The 19,446-nt window shown below is 43.7% G+C and overlaps 1 protein-coding gene across 1 annotated transcript; it reads left to right on the top strand.

The window, feature by feature from the left end:
* The first annotated feature begins 522 nt into the window (after nt 1–522).
* SLC10A1 (solute carrier family 10 member 1) lies at nt 523–18,642 on the top strand. Its single transcript, XM_081227240.1, has 5 exons — nt 523–966; nt 7,885–8,095; nt 15,322–15,500; nt 16,350–16,546; nt 18,434–18,642. Exons 1-5 carry the CDS (start codon nt 611–613, stop codon nt 18,538–18,540), a joined length of 1,050 nt encoding a protein of 349 aa, XP_081083366.1. The 5' UTR covers nt 523–610; the 3' UTR covers nt 18,541–18,642.
* Nucleotides 18,643–19,446: the final 804 nt, after the last annotated feature.

The following is a 19,446-nucleotide window of genomic DNA, read 5'->3' as shown; positions in this document are numbered from 1 at the left end:
TGGACACATCTTCTCCTGGAAGCCAGCAACTCACCTGCCCCTACCCTGTCCCACACACCCCCTTTCCAGGAAGGAAAGGTAAAACTCAACTCTTGTCACTCCCTGGGGTTTGGGGGCAGATGCGGGTGACCGCCTGGGCATGGGGAGACACCTTCCCCTGAATGAGAAACTGAGGCCTCAGGGGCTGAGCAGAGAACGAGAGGGGCTGGACCTGGATTGGTCCCAAGAAACAGAATGCCTGTGGGCGTGCTCAGTGGGGGGATGGGGAGGGGTGATATAAGCCCTCTTGTCCCAGAAGCAGCCAAGAGATGAGGGAGGGGTGTGAGTGACACCCAGGAAGACAGCAGAGGCTGAGGGGCTCAGGAGAGGCCGGAACAGCCCTGCAGATAAGGCTCTGGGCTTTCTCTCCTTTGGGGCCAAAGCCAGAGAAAGCACAGCCAGTTGCATAATCCTTCTATTTGCTCAGATCTACATTTTGTCCTGAAGCTCCCTGCCCTGGGAGGTGATTGAGGAAGGCACCCAGCAAGGACTGGGCAGGGCAGGGAGTCAGCAGGCGAGCAAGGGGCGTGCTGGGTCTTCAGCCTTTTTTCCACCGCTGCCGTCCAGGAGGATGGAGGCCCTCAATGAGTCTGCCCAGTTCAACTTCTCCCTGCCGCAGAACTTCGGCAAGCGGCCCACCGACTGGGCGCTGAGTGTCATCCTGGTGATCATACTGTTAACCATCATGCTCTCACTGGGCTGCACCATGGAGTTCAGCAAGATCAAGGTGCACTTCTGGAAGCCTAAGGGGCTGGCCATCGCCCTGGTGGCGCAGTACGGCATCATGCCCCTCACTGCCTTTGCACTGGGCAAGGTCTTCCAGCTGAACAACATCGAGGCACTGGCCATCCTGATCTGCGGCTGCTCGCCGGGGGGGACCCTCTCCAACATCTTCACTCTGGCCATGAAAGGGGACATGAACCTCAGGTAGGACGGGGGGGTGAAGAAGGAGCAATCTGGGGACAGCGGCTGCATGGGAGATCACAATCAAGGCGAAGAGGGGGGCTAAAGACGGAAGCGTGAATGAGTGGGGGCTGGGTGGGTGCTAGGGCAGAGGGTGGCAGGCATTGATTGTCAAGAGCTCATGCTGGGCTGGGGACAGGACCTGGGGTACATCTTGGTTTAAGCACCAAGCCAAAGGGGCCCAGTTGGTCTAGGGGCACCCTGGAGAGCCCCTTTACTCCCAGAGTTGTCTCGAGTGGGGCACAAGGATTGTCTTGAAGGAGTACTGTACTGACTTAAAGCAAAGGGACCTCTGGAGAACTTTTACCTGTCTGCCAGGCGGGGCAAGTTGTCTGCTTTGAGGCCAGAGATATGAAAGGGAGTGCAGATTAGTTTCAAAGATCTCCAGGGAGATCAAGGTGGCTCGGAACCAAAGAGCACCTCCAATTCCTGCAGAGCAGGAAGGAACTTCCAAAGATTCCCCCCAGCTGTCTGGGCTGTCTTCTCTGAACTTCCCCCATCCACCCATCAGACACAGGAACACGTCAATGCAAAGACACAGCCAGGTAGGTCGTAGAGTTTCCTAGGACCAGGTCGGGATCCCAAGTCATGATGGGCCTCACCTCGGCCAAAGTGGTAGGAGGGAAACAGCAGCATCCCCACCCAGCTCATCACAGCAGAAATCAGCGAGGGCTCCCTCCTGCAGGGGCTGGTTGAACACCCGTCCTTCCAAACAGGTGGGACTCTTGTCTGGAATGCCTCCCAGGGTGAGGCCACGTCAGGCCTGCTCCAGCTGCAACAGCAGCCCCTGCTGGCTAAAGAAAACTCACCAGCATAAAAGCTGTTGCTTTTATCTAAGCCTCCGTCTCAAGCTGGTCTCTTCTGGTTCGATCCACTCTTCTGTGCCAGGCAGGGCAGTAAATTCAGTCCATCTGCTGGTGCCTGTCAGTATCCTGTCCCTGGCTGAACTTTACTAAGGAAAGTAGCCAGGTACAGAAGCCTCCTCCTGGTGATGCCAAGCGATGCTGGGGTTGATGATTAGACGAAAAAATGACAGTGATCATTGGGGGCTCCCTGGACCTGCCATCTGAGAAGCTCTGGACTCTCCAACCATATGATTTGACCCTTACTGAGGTGGTCGATGGAGAGAGAGCTTGGCTTGTACAGTCTCCCATGGGAACATATCCTTGTTCGACCACCTCGCTGTGAGGAAATTCTTCCCTCTATCTAATCCAAGTCCTCGATTTTTTTTTTATTGCTAGTGTAATCAAAAGTTCATGGATTCTCTTATTTACTAGTTATAATGGAAATTCACTTGGATTTCCTCTGTGGACAGTCCTATCATTGGCATATAATGCAAGTTTAGTTTCTTCCTTTCCCATCCATATGTTTTTTCTACTTCTTGTTTTACTGTGCTAGCAAAGACCTATATAGTATAATTTACAATAGGTGATGTGATGGGAACAGGTATCCTTGCTTTATTCCTCTAATTTGTCACCATTAGGTTTACTATTTCCTGTAGATTTTTGACAAATATCCCTTTTCAGGTTAAGGAATTTCCATTCTGTTGCTACTGTGCTAATTTTTATCATGCATGAACATTGAATTTTGTTGAGTGGCACTTTTCTGCATCTATGATACCATTTTTTCTGTAATCTGATAATACAGTGATATATATCAGTAAATTGTCTAATGTTAAACCATTTTTATATTGCTGGGATAAAACAATTTTGTTCATTGTATTATTTTTTAAAGGCATGGCTAGATTCATTTGGTAACATTTTATTTATGACTTTTGCTTCTGGGTTTATAAATGAGACTGGACCCTAATTTTCCTTTCTCATAATGTGATTTTCTACCTTTGGTTGTAAAATTTTATTATGCATGTATAATAATTTGGGACATGTTTCCACTTTTTTTGCTCTCTATATAATACTGAGGCTATCTGTACTTTGAATGTTTAGTAGAACTCTACTGTAAAACCATATGTACATTGTGTGAGGTTTGGATGACAGGTTTCAAACTACTGATTAAATATCTTTAGTGATTCTAAGTTGATTCAGGTTTTCAGCTTCATTTTGAGTTAGTTTTTGTAGATTATATTTCCCAGGAAATTGTCCATTCAATCTGAATAGAAAAATGAAAGTATAAGACTGTCTTTGATTTCTACTATGACTCTCTAAAATCTTTATTGGATCTGAAATTATGTTTCCTTTTGCATTCATAATAACATCAATTTGTGCCCTCTTTCCTTTTTCTTGGTTAGTCTCTCCAGCAGTGTCTATTTTATTAGACTTTGCAAAGAACTTGCTCTTGGTTTAATTGATTCTCAGTTAACTTATATAATTTTTAAAGTTTACTCTCTTGTCTTTAATATTTTCTTTGTCCTGCTTTCGTTAGGTTTACTTTGTTTTTCTTTTCAATTCTTGAGTGAAATGCTTAGTTCATTAATTTTTAATCTTTCTTTTCCTATATAAACATTTCAGGCTATAAATTTTCCTCTGAGAATTAATTTAGCTGCTCCCTAGATTTTTAAAATTATTTTTTGAGATATAATTTATATACCATAAAATTCACATGTTTAAAGTATATAAGTCAGTAGTTTCTAGTATATTCACAAGGTTGTACAACTACCACCAGTATCTAATTCCAGAACATTTTACTCATCCCCAAATGAAACCCTATACCCATTAGCAGTCAGTCACTCCCATTCCTCTCTCACTCCAGCCCCCGGCAACCACTAATCTACTTTCTGTTCTCTATAGATTTCAGGTAAATGGAATCATATAATATCTAGCCTTTTATGTTTCTGATTCTTTCACTTACCATAATGTTTTCAAGGTTCATCTTTGTGATAGTATATAGCAGTACTTCATTGCTTTTTATGGCTGAAGAATATTCAATTACATGAATGCACCCTATTTTGCTTATCCGCTGATATTTTGTTTTCCACTTTTAGCTATTATAAATAATGCTGCTATGAATGTTTGTATACAAGTATTTGTGTAAACATATGCTGTCAATTCTCGTGGGTATATACCTAGGAGTAGAGTCACTGGGACATGTGATAACTCTGTGTTCTTGATGGCTATACTCTGGACCCTTTGGACTAGGATGGAGTTGATATTCATTTAAGCCATATTTGACCTCTATGGAAACAATGAAGAGGTGTAGATAGTGAATAGGGCTATAGGGAGGAGGGACAGACACTTAGTGTGGTTTTCCTGCGGTCTTGTCAAGCCCTCATCCCCAACCTTCCCACTAGAATGGAAGCCAGAGCATATATTGTAAGGTGAGTGTCTACAGATCCAAGAAGTTTCCCTAGCAGCTTCTTCTCTCACTTGGTCTTTCTGGAGGGCCTCTTCCTACACAGGGTCCTGGGATTAACATGTATGAGATTCCAAATGGAGATGGTAATAGGACATTTAGGACAGTTAGGATACAGATTAGAGCTGGGAGGATATACTATTTTTCAGGATCTGAGAATCACACTCAATTTATCCTAAATAATGTTAAGGATAAACCAGAAAGTAAAGAACATGAGAATATTGGTGTTGGGGACTAGAATATTATTCAAGATAAAAAACAGGTCTGATGACCAGATTATCTTGTCACTTACTCAACAATGGGTAACTATTGCTGTCTTCTCTACAGCTCCACCACTTTGGTCCTTCCATTATTCTGTTTTTACTGCTTTGCTGCTATTTTTTACAGTCCTCCTAATCATGGCCTCTGTTTACTGCTTTTTCTTTGCATGTTTTTTGGTTTTTGCCTGACCATGCCTCCCATGCCTCTCCAAAACCAAGTGCTTTATCACTGTGAACACATTCAAACTCCCCAAGTGAGAAAATGCTCTTAATGTACTTAATGCTTGTTATCTTAGTTAGACAGAATCACTATGCCCAGCCATCTCCTAGGCTCTAAGGCAGGCACTTAGCAACTTAGTAGGTCAGGTGTTATTCTATGTTCCAATGGGCTATAGCCAGAGTGATGGGATCACACAGCTTTGTTCAAAATGGGCTGTGCTATGTCAAGTATAGAGAGCAAAAAGAGTTCTACTACAGAGGAGATCAGAATGGCTCCTTCCACAGTGAAGCACACAGGGACTGAAGCAGTTGGACAGACCTGGGTTCAACTCCTGCCTCAGCCTTCCTATCTGTGTGATCCTGGGCAAGTCACAACTCTTCAAGTCCCCAGCTTCCTCATTAGCAAAAAGGAGATAGTATGCTTACCTCCTAAGCTACTGGGAAAAGGAAATAAAGCAATGTATGTAAGGTTCTTAGCACAATACCTGGCACAAAGCAGGCACTCCACAAAATGGTCTGTACAGGCATACCTTGGAGATACTGCAGGTTCAATTCCAGACCACTGCAATACAGCAGAATATCACAATAAAGTGAATCACATGGATTTTTTGGTTTCCCAGGGCATATAAAAGTTATGTTTAAACTATACTGTGGTCTACTGAGTGTGCAATAGCATTGTGTCTAAAAAAATTTACATACTTTAATTTAAAAATACTTTATTGCTAAAAAATGCTAACCATCATCTGAGCCTTCAGCAAGTTGTAGTTTTTGCTGGTAGAGGGTTTTGCCTCCATGCTGATGGCTGCTGACTGATAAGGGTCGTGGATGCTGAAGGCTGGGGTGGCCGTGGCCATTTCTGAAAATAAGACAACAAGACTGAATCTTCCTTTCACGAATGATTTTGCCGTTTGATAGCATTTTACCCAGAGTAGGACTTCTTTCAAAATTGAAGTCAATCCTTTCAAACCCTGCCACCACTTTATCAACTAAGTTTATGTAATATTCTAAATGCTTTGTTGTCATTTCCACAATCTTCACAGCATCTTCACCAGGAGTAGATTCCTCCTCAAGAAACCACTTTCTTTGCTCATCCGTAAGAAGCACTCCTCATCCATTCAAGTTTTATCAGGAGATGGCAGCAATTCAGTCCCATCTTCAGGCGCCACTTCTAGCTCTCTCGTTATTTTCGCCACATCTGCAGTTACTTCCTCCACTGAACTGCTCAAAGTCATCCCTGAGAGTTGAAATCAACTTCTTTTACACTCCTGTTAATGTTGATATTCTGACCTCTTTCCACAAATCACAAATGTTCTTAATGGCATCTAGAATAGTCAATCCTTTCCAGAAGATTTTCAACTAACTTTGCACAGATCCATCAGAGGAATCACTATCTATGGCAGCTATAGCCTTACAAAATGTATTTCTTTTTTTTTTTTTTTTTTTTTTTTTGGTGGTACGCGAGCCTCTCACTGTTGTGGCCTCTCCCGCTGCAGAGCACAGGCTCTGGACGCGCAGGCTCAGCCGCTCCGCGGCATGTGGGATCTTCCCGGACCGAGGCACGAACCCGTGTCCCCTCCATCGGCAGGCGGACTCTCAGCCACTGCGCCACCAGGGAAGCCCCAAAATGTATTTCTTAAATGGTAAGACTTGAAAGCCAAAATTACTCCTTGATCCATGGGCTGTAGAATGGATTTTGTATTAGCAGGCATGAAACAACATGAATCTCTTTGTACATCTTGAGTGACCAGGTGCATTGTCAATAAGCAGTAACATTTTGAAAGGAATCTTTCTTCTGGGCGGTAGGTCTCAACAGTGAACTTGAAGTATTCAGTAAACCAAGTTGTAAACAGATGTGCTGTCATCCAGGATTTATTGCTCCATTTATAGAGCACAGAGTAGATTTAGCATAATTCTTAAGGGCCCTAGGATTTTTGGAATAAGCATTGGCTTCAACTTAAAGTCACCAGTTGCATTAGCCCCTAACAAGAGAATCAGCCTGTCCTTTGAAGCCAGGCATCGACTTCTCCTCTCTAGCTATGAGAGTCCTAGATGGCATCTTCTTCCAGTAGAACACTGTTTCATCTACACTGAAAATCTGTTGTTTAGTGGAGCCACCTTCATTGATGATCTTAGCTAGATCTTCTGGATAACTTGCAGCTTCTACATCAGCACTTGCTGCTTCACCTTGCACTTTCATGTTGTGGAGATGATGTCTTTCCTTAAACCTCATGAACCGACCTCTGCTAGCTTCAAACTTTTATTCTGCAGGTTCCTCACCTCTCTCAGCCTTCCTAGATTTGAAGAGAGTTCGAGCTTTGCTCTGGATTAGTCTTTGGCTTAAGTGTATGTTGTGGCTGGTTTGATCTTCTCTACAGACCACTCAAACTTTCTCCGTAACAGCACTAAGGCTTTTTTGCTTTCTTATCATTCGAGTGTTCACTAGAGTAGCACTTTTAATTTCCTTCAAGAACTTTTCCTTTGCATTTACAACTTGGCTAAATGTTTGGGGAAAGAGGCCTAGCTTTCAGTCTATCTGGGCTTTCCACAGGCCTTCCTCACTAAGTGTAATCATTTCTAGCTTTTGATTTAAAAACATGAGAGACATGTGACTCTTCCTTTCACTTGAACACTTAGAGACCACTGTAGGGTTAGTAACTGGTCTAATTTCAATATTGTTGTGTCTCAGGGAATAGGGAGGTCCCAGGAGAGAGAGAGAAGGGGGAACAGCCAGTCGGTGGAGCAGCCAGAACACACGCAACATTTATATCCTTTAAGTTCGCCGTCCTACATTGGCGTGATTCACAGTGCCCCAAAACAATTACAATAGTAACATCAAAAATCACCATAACAAATATAATGAAAAAGCTTGAAATATTGCGAGACTTACTAAAATGTGACAGAGACATGAAGTGAGCAAATGCTGTTGGAAAAATAGCACCGATAGACTTGCTTGATGCAGGGTTGCCACAAACCCTTACTTTGTAAAACAAAACAAAACAAAACAAAACAAAAAACAGCTGCGAAATGCAATAAAATGAGGTTATGCCTGTATTAACGGGCTCTCTCTCTCTTCACTCTTCCTATGTCTCCCACCCAGCATCGTGATGACCACCTGCTCTACCTTCTTTGCCCTGGGCATGATGCCCCTCCTCCTGTACATTTACTCCAGGGGCATCTATGATGGGACCCTGAAGGACAAGGTGCCCTATGGCGGCATCATGATATCACTGATCCTGATTCTCATTCCTTGCACCATAGGCATCATCCTCAAATCCAAACGGCCACAATACGTACGTTATGTCACCAAGGTAAGAACCTGGGGGCCTGGGCAGGGAGCGAGAACACCACCATCATCGCAGTGAATGGCTTGAGGCAAGTCATTTGGGCTTTTTCTGTGTCAGTTTCCTTCCTTGTTTAAAAAAAACAAAAAAAGTCTGCTGCTATTGGTACAACCTACTTCATGGGATTGTAACGTACATGAGAATGTTTTTGAAGAGTTAGGAGAAAAACAGTAAAACACCACACACAACTATAAGGTATAATCATTATTTTAATAATAAAATTAAACTTTTATCATGTACCTAGTAGCTGCTAAGTTTTATGCTACACTCTCTGAGGAATCACTGTCCTCGAAGTTTGTTTGTAGAAAGTCACTAATAGATGAGAAACAAGTTCCAACACAATGTACAATCAGGTATTGGCAGAATGTAAGGAGGTGAGGTTGGTGAGGGCCAGGTGGTCAAGAAAGGCTTCCCTAGAGGATGGAAGGAGGGGGCAGGGCTTCAGCCAGACCATGAAGAAAGGGTTGGATTTGGGTAAGCCTAGGGAGATGCCTGAAGAGAGGAGTTCCAAGCGAGACCACGGGCAAACATGGCTGACTGGATGAGAAGCCAGAGGGGAGGAGGCCAGGGGCAGAGGTGGTAGGCACACTTGTAGCACTTTAGGAGTGGGATAGGAGGAAAGTGGAGTGAGATGGCCCCAGCAGGTGTAGGGGTGTGCTATGAGGGCAACACGCCACTGCCCTGCCTTTGGAAAAATCAGACTTGTAGAATGAGTGGTTCCTCTACCAACTCTTGTGACCTTGGAGCTCAGTTCCCATCAGTCTCTCCTCTGGCTCACTGCTCAGCCCGGGATCCCAGGCTCCATCCCGGTCCTCAGGAAAAACTCGCCTCCTGAAGGCCTGTTTTGGTCCCCACCCCTGGATCTATGCCTTTGGGCCGGGCTACAGGGCATACTACTTGGAGGCCCAAGGCTTCCAGCAGCTTTGGACCTGAAACAAAGAGGTTTGGTCAGGTTTCCAGGGTCTTTTGATTTTCACACCACCATTGTCAAGGGTAGTTTTTGCCCTTGTCCGGGTGTAGTCCTAATACCATGGCCACAGTCCCCCTCCCCACCTGTTGAATATGTGAAGTCATTCCTCCTCCTGCCAAATAGCTCATCACCCCACTCTGCTCTGATTGGCATCTTCCGTTCTCTCCACCCTTACTTCTCAGAAATCTCCCTTTATTGATCATGTCCTCTACCCCCATAGCCTCCTCCCCCTCGCTCTCATTTCTAGAATGTCTCCATATTAGTTCATCACAGTCAACGTTGATACTGGTTCACATCTCTCCTTTTTTTTACGAAGTAGAGTCACGGGACTCTACTTCCTGCTCCAGCCAACACCTCTCTTTCCTCCCCTTCTGAGCCGTGCTCCTGGGAGTCACCCGTTGCCCCCACCCACCTTCCACTCTCACCACACTGGCCCCCAGGACTGTTCTCCAGTGGCCAGGCCTCAACAGTCTCTACTTCTTGGCCTCCCATCCACTCAGCACCTTGATGACCACCTGCTCCACTTTCTTCACCAAATCCAATGGACATGTCTCAACTCTTCTTTTAGCAGCTGTTGGTATGGTTGACCACTGCCTCCTTCTCAAATATCTTCTTCCTCAGCTTCAGTGACAGGGCACCTGCTTTCCTACCACGTCTCTGGCACTTCTTTTCAGACTCCCTTGTGAGTTCCTCTGGTAAAAGTTACTTCTCTGCATTCAGCCCAAGCTTTCTGCTTTTCTTCCCTAAGCCCAGGACCTCCCCACCATGAGATCTGGTCCATCTCAACAGCCATCTACAAGCTGATGACTATCAGAAGAGTATCTTCAGTTCTCAGCTCTCTCCTGACTCCTGAATCCATTTATTAACTGCCAAATCTTTCTACCTGAATATGTCTCAGGCATTTAAAATTCAGTATGTCTTAAATTTAAACCACCTCCTTAAGCCTGCTCTTCCCCTCCTCCCACTGTGTGATTATCTCAATGAATGGCATTCAACGTGCCCCACTGCCTGAGCCGGAAACCGAACGGTCATTCTCCACATCCTCTCCCTCCCCACTCACATGAATCAGTGATCGTCAATTCTGCCTTCTTTTGCTTGAACCCCTGTCTCTCCATCCCTGTGTCTACTGTCTTCATTCAGGCACTCTCCTCTCTCACTAGACAACTCAGCCTTCTAACCTGGCTCCCTGACCCAGTTTTAACCTGAGTCTGGAAAGAAACTATCATGTCACTTCACTGCTTAAAGGCCTTCACTGGTTCCTTAAACTCCCCCAGGAGTCATGTGGCTCCTCAGCTCTTTCTTGATTTGGTCTCAACCAATCTCTCCAGTGTCAGCTCTCTTCTTTGCACATGCCCCACTGGACTCATTCCTACTCACCCTTCAAGTTGCAACGTAATTAGCACCTCCTCTAGGAAGTTTTCCTTAACCCACAAGCCTGGGCAGGATGCTTGTCCTACTTGCTCCCATATCACCCAACACTATTGCAGCATGTATCATACTGTATTATAAATACCCACTCCATTTTTATTCCCCACCCACCTGCAAGAAGCAACATCCTAAGGCTGTGTCTCAACACTGAATTCTCAACACTCACAGCTAATACCTGAGAATAAACAAAGGAATAAAGGGCAAGTCCTGTCTCTCCCACACATTAGCAGAAAAACAAACAAAAAACCAGAAACGTGTCTATCATTTCACTTACTCAAGATAGTTTGTGGGATATAGGAATAAAGAAAAAAAAATCACAGAACATAAAAATGTGAAGTGACTCCTGATATCACTTAAAGCAGCTCTGCCCCCCTCCACTTTATAGGTGAAACCAAAGACTAGAACCCCAAGTGCAACTGATATAAGAACACGTCTCCTTATTTCAGAATAAAGTGTTCTTCTGAGAAAGACAAATACAAATATGTGGTACATATATACGATGGAATATTACTCAGCCATAAAATAGAATGAAATGACATCTGCACAACATGGATGGACCTAGAGATTATCCTACTGAGTGAAGTAAGTCAGAAAGAGAAAGACAAATTATCATGTGATATCACTTATATGTGATATCTAAAATATGACATAAATGAACTTATCTATGAAACAGACTCAGAGATGTAAAGAAAAGACTTGTGGTTGCTGGGGGCAGTGGGTAGGGAAGGGATGGAGTGGAAGTTTGGGGTTAGCAGATGCAAACTATTATATATAGAATGGATGGACAACAAGGTCCTACTGTATAGCACAGGGGACTATATTCAATATCCCATGATAAACCATAATGGAAAAGAATACGAAATATATACATGTATAACTGAGTCACTTTACTGTATGGCAGAAATTAACACAACATTGTAAATCAACTACACTTCAATAAAAAAAAAAAAGTGTTCTTCTGAGGATGCAAAAAGAATCTCAGATCTTAAAGTGAGAAAGCCCGTCAAGATGAAGTTCAGTCTCCTGCCTTATTCTCATTCTACTCCTGTTCCTCTTGTGTTACACATCCATGACTCAATTCCACAGCAAAAAAAATGGAGTCAAAATGACCCCAGAGAACATTAAAAGGGCTGACATATACTTGGGCTGGAAAGACAGAGGCCAGTAACAAAGAATCACATAAAATGCAGGTGTATCTTGGGACACTTTGCTGCTGGCCAAACCTCCAAGTTTAGACAAGCAGAAGGGCAACAGCTCCGTTTATCAATTACTCCCAAACAGGAATCACTCCTGTGAGGATGCAGAGAAAAACAAGTGGTCAAGATGCAAACGCTGAAGTTTCCTTGTGTTACATTTCTTTGAGGACTATGCTCATCCTTAATCTCCCCGTTTCATAATGTAGTGAGTTACAAGGTGGAAAATGAGCAAACAATTGTCCCAGCCTCTTTGCACACCTAACACTCCTAGAGACTTTCAAATCAAAATTATCCAACTTCCGGTGACTGGCTCTGGCAGAAGGTTAGGGTTATCTGCTCAAACTGCTCAACCAGTTGCATTCCCTAGGAGGAGGTCACATTTAAACACGCCAAGATACAATTTCAGGGAAGCCCCATTTGGAAAGGCAATTCAAGTAATACTTTAACTTACCCATGCAAGGGTTTATTCAAGCCTATGTGGTTAGAAAGTTGGTGAACCTGAGCATGACATGGTCTAAGAGCCACTCTTACCATAAGCCATCCATCACTCTTCAATAAGGATCCCGCTCTGACACTGACTCAACCACTCTACCTGTGCTTTCCCATACCTGCTGCTACTGATGAACTGACCTGACTCTCCTACATCTCACAGCTTCTGCCAACTCGCGGCTTCTGCCGCTCCCAGGCCTCTGTGTCAAAATTTTAACACTTGCCTCTGCTCTTGCTTCCCTCTCTGTAACTCTTCAAACTCCCTAAACAAGAGGAAGGCTCTCACTAGTTAGGTCATTCACCAACCTGCCTAGGTCACCGATGCGAGAAGAGTTGAGCCAGGTTATCTCCTGGATCACTGGCAAGCTAAGTCGGCTACCCATGAATGGACACTCATCACAGCTTCAATCAGCGATGACAGGCCAGTGCAGGTGGTAGAAAACATGGTGACCTATGAAGAAGCACCCACCTATGGCCTCTTTTCTCAGCAGGAGGTCAGGGACGTGAGATCGCCGCAAATAGCAGGACTGAGAGTGACAAAAAACTTTGGGATGTTAAATTCCTCTCCTTTCCCTGAGTAGTAGTAGGAGCTACAATTTAGTCAGTGGTTTTAATATGCCAGGTCCTGTGCTGTCAACCTCACTCAAGAGAGGTTGCATGACTCACCAGTTTACACGTCTTGAGGACGGTTTTCACACCTGGGTCACACCATTGTCTGTGCTCACAACCACTCCAAAGGCCTCAAGACTGGTAGAACGAAAGTGAGGGGATGCGAGTGATACCCACACAGAGAAAGAGGGCTTCTGGATTCATTCACAATCCCTGTAGCCCAGCACGCCCTATGTTATCCATTGCACTCTTTTGATAGGGGCAAAAACTGGACATTAGGCAGACGACAAACCCAAAAGGCAGAAATTAATTCAAAATGCAAGGGCAAACCAAGCAGCTCATCAGTCTTTCAATAAAACCTGAAGCATGTTGTTACTGGTGAGATTCCTTCCTTTCCTGGGACAGGACCACCATCAGTACAGGTGATGTTTCATATGATCATTATCAGTTGCAACATGGCTTAAAAACACAGAAATGCAGAACTGTACAGCTGAAATTAGAGCAATATAAGTAAATGTTAAAATGTCGCTAGGACAACACTGTAATGTAATTAGTGCCACTGAATTATACACTCAAAAATGGTTAAAATGGCAACTTTTGTGTTATATGTATTTTACCGCAATTTTAAAAAATGGTACTAGGAAATATAAAACGCCACATGTGCAAATGAGCTGGAAACAGAACCAAAACATATAACCGTTACAAAACAACACAGTAAGTTCAAGAAAAGTTTGCTATATATCCTTTTACTCAGAAGATGAGAGGGACAGAGGCTTAGGTGTTTGCATATATTTCATCAGTTTAGTGTGTCATCCTCTAAAATGCAGACATGTAAGCACACTTTGAAGGCTTGCATCCTTGTTACCTGCTGAAAAATCTTAACATTCTAATTTCATAAATACACCTATTGAAAATTTTAAATGGTATGGAAGATGTTAACTATAAAATAATGTATTTTAAAACAAATAAAAAACATACCATTGTTCCCGATGACAGTTGCTTTCACAGCACTTACCTGAGGCAGGGTGGACCTGCCTTTTTTTTTTTTTTTATTGGAGTATAATTGCTTTGCAGTGTTGTGTTAGTTTCTGCTGTACAATGAAGTGAGTCAGCTATGTATGTATATCTATATCCCCTCCCTCTTGGACCTCCCTCCCACCCCCGCCATCCCACCCATCTAGGTCATCACAGAGCACCGAGCTGAGCTTCCTGTGCTTTATAGCATGTTCCTGCTAGCTAGCTATCTTACGCATGGTAGTGTATCTATGTCAATCCTAATCTCCCAATTCGTCCCACCCTCCCCTTCCCCCCATGTTCACATGTCCGTTCTCTAGTCTACGTCTCTATTCCTGCCCTGCAAATAGGTTCATCTGTACCATTTTTCTAGATACCACATATATGCGTTAATATACGGTATTTTCCTCTTTCCGGCTTACTTTACTCTGTATGACAGACTCTAGGTCCATCTACGTCGCTACAGATGACCCAATTTCGCTCCTTTTCATGGCTGAGTAATATTCCATTGTATGTATGTACCACATGTTCTTTATCCATTCATCTGTCGTTGGACACTTAGGTTGTTTCCATGTCCTGGCTATTGTAAATAGTGCTGCAATGAACATTGGTGTCCATGTGTCCTTTTGAATTATGGTTTTCTCAGGGTATATGCCCAGTAGTGAGATTGCTGGGTCGTATGGCAGTTCTATTTTTCGTTTTTTAAGGAACCTCCATACCGTTCTCCACAGCAGCTGTATCAATTCACATTCCCACCAACAGGGACCCGAACTGTTTCTGATGATGCCATTATTGCCTGAGCCATTTTGAAACTCCTTTTGGGAACTTCCTTATCATCCAATCTGGAGGCCACTCAAGAAAGTAGGCTCATCCCTTTACAGTTATACATCATTTAGGATCTAAAACCACATTACCTGACTTCATTACCTGCTTTAACCAGCTTTGGTTCAAATGACTTTTGGCAATATCCAGAAGTTAAATTCATCGTAAAATGGATGGATGAAGTCCCTACCCGTAATGGAGGTATTCAAGACAAGTATGACAGGTTCTAAGAATAACTTCTACTGAGCTCCAAAATATCCACAGCAATGGCAGTATTGTAGGGATATGTAGACGGGCTTCAGAGACTTTGAAAGAGAACTTTCATTTACAATATCCACTTTGCCAGAGGACTGAATAGTCTCATCCTTCAAAGCCATAGCACTTCACTGAAAACCTGCCATACAGAGATGTCAATCAGAAGCTGTGCTTGGCTGAGTCTTCCGTAACGTGTTAATCAGATCTATGACCTCCAGGAAGCTTCCTAGCTACGGATAAGAAATCCAAAAAGATGAAAGATACAGGTCTTTCACATTCCCTCCCACTTCAAATACATTTATTAAAGTGTTTTCCACCTCCAATACCCACCAGTGTTTCCCCAGCCCCCTCTGCTCTTCCACATCCCCAGAATCCTTCTAATTGCATTTCCTCCTTGTCCTTATTCACAGGGAGGGATGATCCTCCTGCTTTTGTGCAGTGTGGCTGTCGTAGTGCTCTCTGTCCTCAACGTGGGCAAGAGCATTTTGTTTGTCATGACACCACACTTGCTGGCCACCTCCTCCCTGATGCCTTTCATCGGCTTCCTGCTAGGCTACATTCTCTCTGCTCTGTTCCGCCTCAACAGACGGTAGGTATTATTTTAGGTCCCACTATCCCACGGGTCTCATGCTCATCCTTGTCTCTCAGAAAAAGGTAAGATCCATGATCTCGGGAAGGCATTTTTCAAGCAATATATTCAAATGTCTCAACTGAACAAGGAACTCTGGACTGAGAAATACTGGGGAGGGAAGGTACTGAATGAATAACACAGATCCAGAAACAAAACACGAAGACCATCCAAAGGGCAGCAGTTCATGGCAAAGTGCTCCCTCCAGAGCCTAGATTCCACCTCCTGCCCAACTCCCTGGTGGCAAATGGCAGTGGAGTAGCTCCATGTCATGACAAGTGCTGGCAATCCCTTTCCCACTTCTCCTCCCTTTCTGTCTAGGTTTTAGTCTCGACACAACACCTTGGGTGGCAACTCTGCTGAGCGGCACTCAGAGCTGAAGTAGTTGCGGACCTCTGCTAGAGCCTAATCCAATTCACAAACACACCTCCTACTTTAGGGGAAGAGTCAGCTTGAGCGCTCAGTGTGGACACATCAGGCACCCTAGGCACCCTGTCTGTACAGAGTGGTACCCCATTTCAAGATTTCCTATTTTCAGCCACATGGCAGACAGATGTTTACGCCGGAGTCTAAACAGTAGTGACCTAACAGTCACCATCCCCCACAAGGCTGGATTGGTGACTTAAGAGATGGGCCAACTCGACTTTTCTCAAAACCGTGCACTCCACACGTGGCTCATTTTCATCTTCCTGTGTTGGACTGTCAGTTTCACTTATTAGAGTATTTGGGAGAAAGGAGATGAGCAAGTGAAGCTACACCCTCACATCCCTTCTCTGAGGGTATATGGGGTTGTTTTTGTAACCTACACAGGTGCAGACGCACTGTCAGCATGGAGACTGGATGCCAAAATATTCAACTGTGCTCCACCATCCTCAACGTGACCTTCCCCCCTGAAGTCATTGGACCACTCTTCTTCTTTCCTCTCCTCTATATGATTTTCCAGTTTGGAGAAGGGCTTCTCCTCATTGCCCTCTTTCGGTGCTATGAGAAGATCAAGCCTTCCGAGCGTAAGTACTGAACTGTTCCCTTTTGAGCTCTGCTCCCAGTTTGGACATGATTCTGCCAGCAACCATCTCTAGCAAGGACCTTTTGGATAGCGGTGTAACCCGTATTAGGAACCAGGCAGCACCAATAAGCAGGAAGGGATTTCAAAGAGCCATGACTAACTATAATAACTGCACTTCATTTTCGCCGGGAGAATCAGCTGTGGAGTTTACCTCATTGAACAGAGGTGATTTTGGCTGCTTTAACGGGGGAGACCATGTAGGACTCAGGGTATAGAAATAGGACAGAACTGTCTCCAACATTACATACTTGTGAGATGTTCTGTGAAAAGCCCTATTCACAAGAGGTCACTAAGTTTCCATGTTAAGAGTAGGTTCTCAAGCCATGGAGCCAGGTCAGAGCCCCAGCACCACTGGCACTCCTATATGAGAAAACATGAAAGCAACGCAGCCCAATAATCCAGAATTCAAAAGTGAGGATTCCAACTCTGGCTACACAGTAAACAAAACTTAGGTATAAGCTTATTAAATTAATAACAACTATCAAAATAGTCTAGATTTAGTATGATTTAATGTAATTACCTCTGGATTAAAAAAAACTTCCTAGCCAATAGCACCTCCTTTCTAAGATGCTTAGAGTATTTCATTCTCTTCAAGATATAATCAAACCTCAAGAAAGCCCACTGAGTCTCTTAGTGGGCTTTAAACCCCCCGTTTTTTTTTCAAACCAGAAAACTCCAATCTCAGTTGGTAACATATTTCAGTATTTTATAACTCTAAACATTAGTATATTCATCTCAACCACTCAAATCCTTCAATTGACTCATTTCCCACAAACTTGAGGATGCCTTGGAGACCTCTTCTAGACCCTGGAGACCTCTTCTAGACCCTGGAGACTGAGTTACACCCTAGAGAAAGATACAACTTACCCTGGTAGAATTTATCATCTTATAGTAGCAAATGAAGACTTACAATTAACTTAAAAGATGTAATACTGGTTATCAAGCAGCCAAAAAGAAACCAATAAATAAGTAACCATACTTCAGAACCATTTTTACTAAGCTTTGGTTCAAAACTACAGTGGAGTTATGGAAAAGAATCTGATACTTCTCTTGAGAGCAACTCAAGATATTTGTTACCCATTGAACACTCCACCTTCTTTAACAAAAAAAGTAGATTCCCAGGTTTGCAGTTTTAGTCCCAGAAAGGCCTGAAATGTGCTCAAGAGGCCATATTCTGAGTCTCTGGCTCTCAAAACCAATGTACCTAGCAAGACCCCTGTGGCAAAACTAAGTGCAAATAACTCACCTCTTTGGAGCTCTTGTACTGTCTGGGCCCAAGCAGCAGTGCTCAAGTTAAAGAATCTGTCACAAGTTTCTGTGCTTTTGACCCTTGTACCCTTCTAGAGAGATGGGAGAACAGGAAAGGGGGACCATAATCGTAGCTCCTCGCCACTGCCATGCAGGCAGAAAAAGAGGTAGACCCGACACCACAATGATAGGGGTATGGAAACACCCCTTGGAAGACTTCCCACTTAATGCACTTTCCTCCCTGCCCCCACTGGCTCCCAGAAGGCAACAGTCAACCTTTGCTTACATAAACTCAACTCCCCATCTGTACTGTGTACTAAGAAGTCAGAGATGGAGTGATGAAGAGTCAGTGCTCTTTATTAGACCTTTCGTTACTAGTATTACCATTAGGGATGTTGAGGGGAAAGCATATCTTTCCTCAGTTTAAGTCACGGGAGAAGAGGTGGTAAAGAGATGGGGGAAGAAACAAAAACACAGGACACCCTAGGAGTAAGTTGGTATTCTTTTATCTCCCAGATAGAACAAGTTTTTTAACTACTCTTTTGTTCTTCCTAACCTATGACCCTTTTCAACTTTACAGATAAAACTAAAATGATCTCCAAAGCTGACACAACTGAAAAAACCATTCCAACAGCTGTGGGAAATGGCACCCACAGAGGGGAGGCGTGCCCCCCTTGCACAGCCTAGCCTTCCCCAGTGACCTGGATTCTGGTCAGAAGGCAATTCAGAAAGCCAACGTGGCAAACTATACAGAAAGCAGAAAGATGAAACACCACCAGTGGGGTCTGAGTCTTTCTCTACCATTTCCAGCATAAACTATCAGAATCATCAAGCCTTGCGTGGAGGACAAAGTGGGAGTCTACCCCAAAAAGCCTCACCTATTCCCAGCTTAGAACTTGATACTTGTTTACAAAATAAAAGACTTATTCAATGACAGCCCTACGAAGGCAGGAACCAAAACTGCCTTTTGCCCTTGCATCTCTAGAACAGTGCCTGATAGGCATAAAAAAGCAATTGAACTAGTCCATAAATGGGTTCTTACCCTACAATCAAATACCCAAATTCTGTTCCAAGTTTTGTGACCCAGAAGGGAAATACATGCTCAGAGTACTGTAGGATTAACAGACTTCAGAAGTCCTTTCTAACCTTAAATATTCAGATCCCATTCCTTCCCTTTTGACGTCACTGGAATGAAAGCTCCTGAGAATACGACACCAAGTACGCAAAAGCAGACATAATAAAATGGAAAAACACTTGGATAAGGCAAACTCAAAACCTCAGCCATAATGAAATGAAAGAACATTTTGAAGAACACAATTCCAGAAGAGAAGGAAAACTTCAAAACAGCCAGAAAAGAAGTACAAATACCAACAGAATTAGTCTCACTAATCATCTGTGCCATCACTTCATTAGGTATCAGTAGTTTTCACATCATGCTCCCTCCAAATTCAGAGTACTGTACGCTATTGCCGAAATTAGTGGTTGCTAAGTCAAAGTAACTAAAATCCTTAAGTTTCAAATTTTCCCCAATGAGATTCAGACATTTTCCATCTGGCTCACAGGCATAAAAAACTAGGTGAAAGGGCTTCCCTG

The sequence above is a fragment of the Mesoplodon bidens genome (genome assembly GCF_964165515.1).
Source record: "Mesoplodon bidens genome assembly, chromosome: 3".
In the NCBI taxonomy this organism is placed as follows: Eukaryota; Metazoa; Chordata; class Mammalia; order Artiodactyla; family Ziphiidae; genus Mesoplodon; species Mesoplodon bidens.
The sequence above is the reverse complement of the archived record's forward strand: the minus strand, read 5'-3'. Positions and strand labels throughout refer to the sequence as shown.

Excerpts from the sequence above, each read along its gene's own strand:
- SLC10A1 (XM_081227240.1), top strand. The coding sequence starts at position 611 with ATGGAGGCCCTCAATGAGTCTGCCCAGTTCAACTTCTCCCTGCCGCAG. Across the intron at positions 8,096-15,321 it reads ACGTACGTTATGTCACCAAG|GGAGGGATGATCCTCCTGCT; the intron begins GTAAGAACCTGG and ends CCTTATTCACAG. Across the intron at positions 15,501-16,349 it reads CTGTTCCGCCTCAACAGACG|GTGCAGACGCACTGTCAGCA; the intron begins GTAGGTATTATT and ends TAACCTACACAG.